This window comes from Alosa sapidissima, chromosome 14 (assembly GCF_018492685.1).
Source record: "Alosa sapidissima isolate fAloSap1 chromosome 14, fAloSap1.pri, whole genome shotgun sequence".
Classification (NCBI taxonomy): domain Eukaryota; kingdom Metazoa; phylum Chordata; class Actinopteri; order Clupeiformes; family Clupeidae; genus Alosa; species Alosa sapidissima.
In genome coordinates, this window is record NC_055970.1 from 35,422,630 (window position 1) to 35,433,901 (window position 11,272).

Sequence of the window (11,272 nt, forward strand, 5' to 3'; positions counted from 1 at the left end):
CGCTCGTGCCCAACACTACACTCGTGCATGACCGGTCACCTACCAATCAGCATGTAAAAACTGGGGCCGGAAGTTGCAACCATGTAACGTCATTTTTTCAAAAATGTCGGCGGCCAAATGACATGCTAAGGCAGTGGTCCCCAAACTTTTTCTTCCGAGGGCCAGCTCACTATGCCTGGCTCTAAGAGAGGGCCAGAGACTCGAAGTATATCAGTAACCATAAATAGATTAGTGCTTAGCAGTCTACCTTAGTTGAATATTCCATTACATTTAATCATAAAGTAGGCTACTGCAATTTAATACTATTGCTAGCTGTGTTTATGTTGCCATCATGCCATATCAGTGTAAAATGAAGCTCAAATAAAATAATATTAATAAAAAGACTTTAGCATTCCCAAAAGTATTAGCAGGGAGTCCCAAAAGTATTTTATTCAAAAATGTGTGAACTCTGAACTCTGTGTCTTTGCATACACAGCTCAAGTTGTGAACAAGCAATACAGTATCCTAAAAATAATTTAAAGTTGAACTATGAGAGTTTTATGAAGTGCTGGCAAAAACATCTGAAATGACCACCATTCTAACTTTCACTCACCTGATGAGAACTTTGTGAACTCTTTTGAACGAGTGAATAAAAATAGAAATAATTATCCCAGAAAGTCCCAGAAATATGACTTGAATAGAAGTTAGTCAGTTATTAACAATTAATTGACAAACTTTTAGAATACTTTGAGCACTGATGCAGTCAGCATAGGCCTCTTATATTGATTGCAGGTACTGTATAGTAGGCCTAGCCTGGCGGGCCATCCTATATCATTGAAATGTATAGTCTGGAATCAAACCATTCACCTCGCTTAATCCAAGGGGCGGGCAGAGAATTGTCTTTCAAACTGCCTAGGCATGCAATAGGCCAGCGCTACGACCATATCCGTATCCGGTCGGCAAAACGGCAAATACATCCTTCTTCGAAAGGAATGACTTAAGTGCATTGTGTTGTTCAACTTTCAAAGAAAAGCACTAGTCCAACTCCTCCAGAGTTGACGCTAACGCCGATTCAAACAACCGCTCTTCGTTCGCCATAGCCACCTTCCTTGTTGTTCACTGTTGCAGGACTGTCGTTATCCTGTTAAGCCCGCCTTAAGAGTCTAACAAAACAGAGCACTGTGATTGGATGACGTCCACAGCGTCAGCCAATAGAAATCCCTATGGTTTGGTACTAGACGTACAGGCTGAGCAAATTAATTTGCCGCCGCTAGGGTGCGTCTAGATTTCTAGGCTATAGTAGGCCTACATTTCATTCCGTTTTCAATGGCAAACGTGAAACAGCGCCAAAACAACCAGTGGACAAAAAGAGTATTACATGTGCACTGTTAAGACTCGCCATAAAGAAAGAATGGAGGAAATTACGGAGGTTATAGTTTGATGATGTCGTACTCCCGTGCGGGCCAGATGCTATATAACACGGACATGTTTTGGGGGGGCCACACAAAATGAGGTGGCGGGCCGTAGTTTGGGGACCACTGTACTAAGGCATAAAAAAACAAATATTGGGTTCCGGTTTCCGACCAAACTTGTCAATTTATGTGCGATTAATTACCCCTTGCATTATGTATAGGGATGAGCGTATTCTCTCTTTTTAAAAAGCTAACAAACGAAGTAGCCTAGTGCACAGCTGTTCACGAAGACGATTGTTTTCGTCACTTACCAAGGCACCGATTACTACTAGGCTATTTGTTATGTTCTGAATAGGTCTACCTGCCAGTAGGTGGCGAAAACGTAATCGCTGATGCACAGCTCTGATGCACAGTAGACAAATTAATGTGAACGTGAAGTAACAGTCGGAATCACCAGCCACGATAATATCATCTTCATGATTAGACCAGTTTTCCGGTTCGAACGCTGGGCGCTCCGCATAACCCGTATTCATCTTTCTGTTACAATCAGTCCCTCCAGAAATTCGCGATGTTGCGATCGCAACGCAAATTCAGCATCCCCGTGAATTCTGGGCGACCTCGCAATTTTGTCCAAACAACGCAACTTTTTCGCAAATTTGACCAATCATCGTAGTTTCCCCGTGAAATTTCACCTACCACAACAGTCCCTTGCGCAGAATATTGAGCCAGATGCCACACATACTTCTGCAGACACCAAAGACTGCCCTATAACATGTTCGTTCCTCTGCAGTTTTGATGACTTTTGATGATAGAAGGCTAACGTTAATGATCTGCTTACTTGCATCTCTCAACCTGGTGTTGCTAACCTACCTAGGCTATGAAAGTAAGTTAATTAAGGCCTACTAGGTTTACTGACATTTGAGTAGGCTATGCAACCCATTGGCAAACGTTTACCTGGAGATGTCCTTTTAGCTTATGTCATGTTTGCTAGCTTGTGGGCTTAGTTTGAGTAGTGCTACCAAAATCATAGAAATGAATACAATTGCAAGACATTTAGGCTACCTCTTCTATGATCCAAGAATGATTTCATTCGAGTTGTTTTTACATTTATTAATCTTTTGTAAATTGCTTTACAATTACCGTCGGGCCTATAGGCCTATTGCCTGGCTTGCTTCAGCTTCGGTCACGTCCTTTTAAAACAGTCTTTTTCTCCATCATGAGTATTTAATCTGCTGCCAGCTTGTGACTCCACATCGCCCAAAATGCTTGATTGCATTGCATTCTAGGGGTGTAACGGTTCATGTATTCGTATTGAACCGAAACGGTACGGGTGTCACGGTTCGGTGCATGAATTTACACGGAGAATACACGGTATAAAAATACATAAAACTTGTGTGCGGATTAATTAATGTCATGCGCAATTACTGTTAAGTACGAGAGGTATGAGAGTTCTGTAGAGACACCTAACACTAATCTGTAGCCTCGCCTTAGCTCTGAAGCTAAGGCGAGGCGGCTGAGTCTGACTTGGTCTGGCTTACTACGTAAACGTGATCTTCAGAGGCTAGCCGGGAGGAGCTACAACAGAGGGCAGCTCATCCCGGACAGAAAGGCTACAGTCTGCCTGACGTGACTCGCGGGAGACATCGCGGGAGATATCGCGGAATGTTGTTTGCAATAAACACAGCAGAACTTTCATTCTTACTCATTAAAATGAGCATGATGACTGACGAAATAAATTCTTATGATGTAGTTTAAATAAACCACTGTTGTCATACAGTTAACAGGCCTGCATTGTAGCACATAAATTCAATATCAAGTGTGTCTATCTATTTAGCCAACAGCAGAAAATAACAGAATATCCAAACATTTTCAGTAGGCTAGCCTACCATTGTTGCAGAAATCATGTATAAGAAGGTATCCCTTCGATTTCTGTTTATTTTCGCATATTCCAACATAAGGAAGCAGCATGAGCCTCCCGTCATAATAGTCATGAGGACATTCCTCCCAAATGGCCCCATCACGTCTTTGAACTGACGTCATGAGGGCGTGTTTCAGCTCGTGCAGCTTGTGGAAGGCAACTGCAAGATCTGTCTGCAGGCTAAGACTCCCGCGATATTTTAAGGCCATGTGACATGGTGTCACGGTGGTAAGTCCCTCCCCGGCTGACAGAAGTCGGACAGAATTTCTAACCAGTAAGCATTGAGTCCATCCCAGTATGCATTGTGTTCAACCCAGCATGCATCACATCAAGTCAGATCTGCACAGATCTGCCGCAAGTCGAACTCGCCTATTGAGAGACCTCAGACCCATTAGACCAGCCTCAGACGAGTCCAGGAAGTGATGTCAATTCCGGAAATAAGTACATAATTTTCTTTACTCTTTATGGAGAATACAGCGGGAAAAAAAAGTGTTTTCTTTTACAGTTCATGGAAAAAAATAGTCACATTAGGTAGAAGCTTTTTATTATTATTCGTAATTCACATTTATTTATTAAATAATCGATCGCGACTGACTGTCCATGTGATCTGCCAGAGTCAGCTGGGAGGAGCTTGTGACTCACACATAAGGACTCACGGCAGATATTGTGCGAAATTTTGGTTTATGGCTATCGTTTAGGTGTCCTTCCTATTTATTAACATGAACATGATGACTGACTAAATAAATTAGTATGATGTTTAATAACCCATTGTAGGGATACAAGTTATCATTATATCACATCAATTAAGTGTTTTCTGTGACATGCTTTACACTAGGCTACAGCATAAAAATCAACAATAGGCTATCAACACGTTTACAGTATCACTGTTGCAGAAATCACATACAAGAAGGCATCCTCTTGATTGTTTGTACATTTTTGCACATTCCAACATAATGAAGCAGCATGAGGAAAGCCTTATTTTCTAACTACTTTTACGAGTCTGCAGTATCACTGAGTACAGCTGTTACAAGAGGGTCTGGCGTCCCTTTGTTATGATGCACTTCCTGCGACGCGGTCATTCGTCTCTAAATGACTTAACCAGAGAGGGTTAAAGCGGAGCGAGAGGCGCAAACGTTCAACAATTTCCGCGTTCGATTATTGCAAGGGGGGGGGGAGAAATCCCCCTTTATGCAGACCAGAGTAAGCCCTCGCTGCACTAATGTCAATGGAGACTTGTGGAATTTTACCAATAAATTGGTCATTATGTCTTTCTGGATTTGTTGAGGGTTTATTGGAAAATTGTGTCATAATCTGTAAGTGTTTGGGATCGTTTCAAGCCTAAGTGTAATTTTTTAGTGTTCGGATTTGTAATAAAATAACTTAATATCAGACCATGCTGCTGCCAGTTACTGTCCGGTTGTTAGCATGCTAGCTAGCCTCTTAGCTAAGGTAACATTTTAAACGGAGAAGTGTAATTTCTTTGAAATGACAACTAGCTGAATAACATTACTGACATTAGTTAAAGTAGATAGTTTATACTCAAGTGAATTTGCAACAGTATATTAAGTTTAAGCGAAGTCCTTCAACTACTAGTCACTTGTTAGCACATAGCTGTATTGCCATAGCTACTCCCATCCACTTGTATAGCATTTTAAGCTAGCGTTAGTGAATTTGCAACAGTATATTAAGTTTAAAGCCCCCCTGTGTAAGAAATTCTCCCATCTAGTGGTTAGGAGTTATATAGCAACCAACCTCTCAAGCGCTGCCTCGTTTAGAACTACGGGAGCAGTCACACATCAAAACTGACACTAGTTCTGGAGTCCTAGCACGTTGAAGCATAAACTTCTCTCTGAAAGCGTAACTCTCGCCAAAATGCACCCTAGGGTGTTTTGTGAATGTACACGAGTCAAACTTTCGTTTAAAAGCATAATTAGGTCTGAAGCGCCACTTTCAAGCTTGTCCGTGTTGTGGAGTTTTGAATGGGAACTATTTTTTGATACATGATCGCGTCAAAATCGCTATTTTTAAAACACTAAGAAGGCTCGACACAGCATGAAACTTCGATCGAAGTATCATCAGTGTCTCTACACATGAACTCGAGCATTGAGAACATTGTTCGTGTACACAGTGTTCACTAAAAGAAAGGTTTTGAACAACTCACTTGGGTTTTGTGCTCGCTGCCATCAGTCAAGGAGTGAGTTGTCCAAAACCTTTTTTTTTTAGTAAACTATGTGTACACTAACAATGTTCTCAATGCTCAAGTTCATGTGTAGAGACACTGATGATACTTCGATTAAAGTTTCACGTCGTGTTAAGCCTTCTTAGTCAAAATAGTAGGCTATACGACTCCCATTCACGAAAGTTTGACTCGGGTACATTGACAAAAACACCCTAGGATGCATTTTGGCGAGAGTTACGCTTGAATAAGCAATAACAACATATTCATAACATTTTGTGTACTATTTTATTGCCATTGCTTGTGTGCAATGCCAATGCAACTCTTTCGGATCGAGCTAGCTAGCTATCGTTAGCACAGTAAACGGAAAGTGAATGGGAACGGCTAGGTAGTAGGCTACTGCAGCTAAGGACTTTGGTTAAACTATATTGTTGCAAACTAAACTGAAATAACACGTTCAGCAACTTTGTGGTCTATTAGTCCTAGCATAACTATGTTAGGTTAGGTTGTCAACTGTCTCTGGGTCTAGAAACTAGAGATCAAGTGAGTTGGTGACAGATCATGAACAAAGTTATTTCTCTTTGTTTATTTCGTTGGAAAATACAATGTCAATGTCGGACTGTTAGGAAGATATGACTTGTAAAAAATGGGCTCGTAACTTACATTGCTAAATGTAGGGAAATTCTGCAGATGAATCCAAGCTAATGTTTTTCTATGCATCCAGACGCCAAAGACTGAGCTGTATTCGCATGTTATGTCCCTTGCTGGCCACCGGTATTTTAACATGGCGCATGTACATGGCTAGTCGCCCCTGTGCTATGTAGATTTAAATGAGGATTTCTAAGCCAATAGGTATGCTTCGAATTGGTGGTGGTCATAATTAAACATGAATGAGGCCACATTTATGAATGGTAAATGTTGATTTAGTTAACAAACAACTGAAAACGTTACACAGGGGGGCTTTAAGCGAAGTCCTGCAACTACTAGTAACTTGTTAGCGCATAGCTGTATTGCCATAGCTACTCCCATCCACTTGTATAGCATTTTAAGATAGCGTTAGCTCGGTTCACATGACTAATTAAATTATTCATATCATGTCCTAAAGCAGGGGTTCGCAAACTTTTCCACGACAAGGCCCCCCAAATACCACTAGGTTCTGATGTGTTAATAAACCCATCGACAATACTACGGCAAATGTAAAAATACATTAAGCTAATCCTAATCATTATTTTAGCCACAAGCACTTCGCGATGGAGCATAATGTACAGTGTGTAAAAATTGTATTTGGGGCTTTCTGCTATATGAGAGCTATCACTCATTCCCAGTCATTATCATGGGACATATAATGTTCAGATATGCGTCACATTACTGTATTATAATGGAATTGTATAACAACCCTCATAGTAATAGGTATATTTACATTTTTTCAGATGTATTTATTTGTTGCTTTTATTTTTCCTTCCAACTTGCTGAGGCCCCCCGGCTCTGATCCGGCTCTCTGTAAACGGGCTCTGGTAACGACTTACGTTGCTCTATCTGGCTAGTAATCAAGGATCTTTGACTTAACCAGAGAATGTCTAATAGGAAGAGAATTGGCACTGTCTGGTTACTTCCAGTTTCTTGACTGGTTGCAGTTCCTCCTCAGATTCCACTTGAGGGCGCTCGCAGGCGAGTGCAGAATGCATTGAGGTCTATGGAGCTTTACCCCTCAATATCCACTTTTCTCTGGATATAATTTTTTGAGTAGTAATTTGAATGTTGCATTCGCTAGGAGAGGCAAAGAAAATACACACTGTTGATTGTTATATTTTTTGAAGTCACGTAAGTCTTCTAAAAAGCTTTTCAAATATGTCAATGACGTCATTCATTAGCACAATGCTAGCGTGATATGGGCAACAACGACCCAACCTGTAAGAAATGAAAAGGACATAAGTACTCGTTCATTCAACTTTAGATCTAAAATCTATATTGAACTTGCATAAACTACAATAAAATCTACGATTCTTCCACGACAAGCAGGTGAAAGAGATACATTTAGCCATCTAGCTCCATAGACCCCCATTCAACCTGCACTCGCCCGCGATCACCCCCAGTGGAATTCTAATGGAACTGCAACCAATGTTGATACAATGAGGCTTAATAGGAAGTGCCAAGGCTCTCCGTAGATGGGCCAAAGATTGTTAAGGCGGAGCAAGATATTTCATCAGGAGCAACTTCCGGGAACCCGGATCGCACGAGGGGGGGTCAAAATCCCCCTTTATGCAGAGCAGAGGCAGCGACTGCTTCATTGAAGTCTATGGGCATAGCTCAGAATTTCACCACATATGCTAAGGTCTTGGTTCTATAGAGTTAGGAATGTGAATTTCGGGCACATTTTCATGATCCTCAAACCCTTCTGAACATTTCAGGTACATTTTTAGCATTTTTGAGCATTCCAGTCTGGAGAAAATCGACCTTATATCAGGTGTGCGGCGGTTATTTATGCAGCTGCTGTTGGCCGGTTGCTACGTACGCTCGTCAATACGTCATCGACACGCCTCTTTATGCAGACAGGATTCGATCCCCATTTCGCGCCCATAGACATGAACGACCAGGGGGTCAAGAGCGTGCAGATTAGCTTCGGCATGTTAGCATACGCCATTTTCAAATATGGCGCTGCATGGAAAATTTGGAACCAGCTCCATGCACGAAAATCCGTGTTGGGCACGAGCTCTCATGCGAGTACATGTTGGTGGGCTGGTACCTATCCGGCGGCTACAACCAAACGTTATTCAGTGCGTATTTCTTGAGGAGCCTATAAGAAGACGTGCATATTATGGTTGTTTATCAATCATATGACAAATAAAGAAAATTCTATTGATCTTCTTTCGTTGTTGTTTGTCCCCAACAAACATAGCCTAAACATGATTAAAGACAATAAATTACACAACAGCGGCATAAAGACTTTGTCTCGTTGCACCATGGGTCTCCAACAGCTCTCAACCTATACACAAATCCGGCGAAACACGGAAGTAAAGCAGCGCCGCCATTACTGCGTTGCCTTGCTGCTAAGGAAGTAGCGAAGTAATGTGTTTGTCCTGTAGGCGGCTGTAGCAGACGTTAGCTGTAGATGAGAAATCTTCTAGAATTAAACCGTTTGTGAAATTCACAAACCTTTGTTGCACATTGAGTGCCCATGTTTACAGGCTTACGGATTACACAGAGTTCCTTGTCGAGTGGAGGACCAAGATGTGCGTTAAAAGTGGATGAAATACATACGATTAATAAACTAATCCTGAATACCTGTAAGAACATGTATTTTACTGCTACAAGTGGTCGTGGCTAATAGTTATTTGCAACTTCTGAAGCTTGTGATATTAGCAACACAGCTACTAATGATAGCATTCGGCTTATTGTTGTCATTAATTAATACACGTCTTAATACATTATGTTGTCAATAAATTACCTTCATTGGTAAGTTTTGGCCACTGCCTGACATCTACCCAATGTTCCCTTTCACCTGACATTTTTTCATGAGCAGGATCTCCTATTTGATATTCTCTGACAGGATGCTTTCATTGAAAAGCCATTAGAAGGCACTGGCAAGTGTCACACCTTCACACTCCGCAGGCACGCAGCAATGGCGGCAGGCAAGATGGCAGCGCCCATAAAGTTAGCGGCGGATTGGTGTATAGCCGCCCCCTTTGGAGCTTGCCAGAGGCTGAAGCACTAGGCTACTACATTTAAACACAATTATTGCCGCGAGGCATTCCAGCCTACGAATTTAATAAAAAGTAAACCATGCATAATAAAAAAAAAAAATCAATTTAGGCTACTTCGCTATGCAATAAGGTTTCCATTAGAGCACAGCGCACGTTCAATGAATGAAGGAAAGGCCTTGTCTCGCAATAAACAGCTGGAAATTCCAACACTTTTTCAACTACACGAAACTTTACAGTGATCATCAAATACCCTCTAGATGTAAATGCCCATCAGTCTCAACATTTAACTATATAATAAAAGTCAAAAAGTAAATTAAATCCCATACTAAAACCGAAAATCGTCTGCGTTTGATAGCCTGGTATGCCGCTCCAAACAAAACGCATGTCTCACAATAACGTACAATGTAAGAAATAAAGGTCTGCCTCGAATAAGCCTACCTCAAATAAATAGTGCCTGTGCTTTGCAGCCTAAGTAAATAGCAGACCCTGGACATAATTTAGGATTTACGGAATGTATGCAATCATAAGATGTTGGACGCCTGGCGATGCTCTGGCCGTCTACTGTGCCTCTGACACCGCTGCCTCATTTGGATGGTAACTCCACAGGTGAGCGCGAAGATTGGATGTCGTGGATGCGTAAGTAGGCTAAACTGTTTTTTGCTGAGACCGCAGACAACATTCTCTTTAACCGTTACTTTACCATCTGCGGTGTACAACTCAAAGTAAAGACACCACATTTTAGATGAGTTGGGGACCGTTCTGTGCGTTATCTTCAATAATATTGAACATCTTCAATATTATTTTCAAAACAGGGTGGCTATTGAGGGCTCTGGCTCCTATCATTATTGTGACTACTGGCTATTATTGGCTTGATTTGGTCATGGGCCAACGAATACGTTTAGAGCACCCGCTATGAGATGGCAAACAATACAATAAAAAACAAACTAATCATAGACTGTAAAAATGCGCTACACCCGGCACTAAAAACCGAATAGTTTATTTATAGTTCGACTACGGATATTTCACGTCATGTTCGAATGCATATTTGCAGCAGGACAGCAGGCAGACCGCTGTGTTATCCAATGAAATTAAGTTGCGCTTCAGGGCGACTCCACTCGAGCTTTGAACGATTTCCGGGGTACGTGATGGAGGACAGAGGACGCAGCAAAGAGATGTTTGAGATTCACCCTTACAACGGATTGTCTATTTATTTTACCGCCTGACTGTAAGGTTGTCCGTGAATGTACACTACGATCGCCCCCAGTTCCATGCTCAGCCAAACCCCCCCCAACAGGCCATAGGAATTAAAGGCTTTCTCTCTCATGCTGCTGGACTAGCAGCTACTACTAATTCAAAATATTGTAAATGTTAGCCACGCCATCTAGCCATCGATGTATCGAATCTGACTAATTCTAAGGAAGACAGCTGCAAAAGTGTGCAGTAGGCCTATAAATTACATCCAGTTTGTTGAAAATGATGGCACTGTCCACCAACCACCCTAGCGATTTGCAAACTATTGTGCATTGTCAGAGAATGTACGTTAGCGTTATACGACGTTAGCAAACATAATTCCCTGGCCTATAGGTTTGCTAAACTGTCATTACCTCGCCATCCGAAGAAGTGATTTGGTTGGAACAAAGCTCAGGATCCTTTCGACAACTTCAGCAACATTGCTAAGAACATAACTTCTAACTGAACCGCTAACATCCATATTTTCAAAAAATCAGAGGTTGGTAGCAGCTCTACACGACAACATCAAATGCAATAACGTTAGCTGCTAAACGTCAACCAGCTCAAGGCCAGTGTTTTATCAGTTCCGGGTAAATGTTACCTTAAAATAAAAAAATAAAAGCTTTTCTATGAAAGCGAAACAAGCACAAAAACAGGAGGGTTTGACTGATTGTGACCTGTGATACAAAATTCTGACAAGAAGCAACCTGAAGACCACTATAGTGTGTGAACAAAATAAAAACAATTAAATGATTTCACAATGAAATTTCATTGTGCCAATACGTTCAGGCGGCCACTAGCAATGCCTTCACCGACCACAAGGGGTGCGCGGACAAGAGATTGAACCAGAGCCGAG

At 41.5% G+C, this 11,272-nt stretch overlaps 1 protein-coding gene across 1 annotated transcript in view; it reads right to left on the reverse strand.

Annotated features, from left to right (window-relative positions):
- Nucleotides 1–11,055, reverse strand: part of fbxo22 (F-box protein 22) — a 76,051-nt gene extending 64,996 nt beyond the window's left edge. The window contains exon 1 of the mRNA XM_042061675.1: nt 10,791–11,055. Coding sequence (XP_041917609.1) covers nt 10,791–10,897 — 107 coding nt within the window. The 5' untranslated portion in view covers nt 10,898–11,055. The remainder of the gene's footprint in view (nt 1–10,790) is intronic.
- Nucleotides 11,056–11,272: the final 217 nt, after the last annotated feature.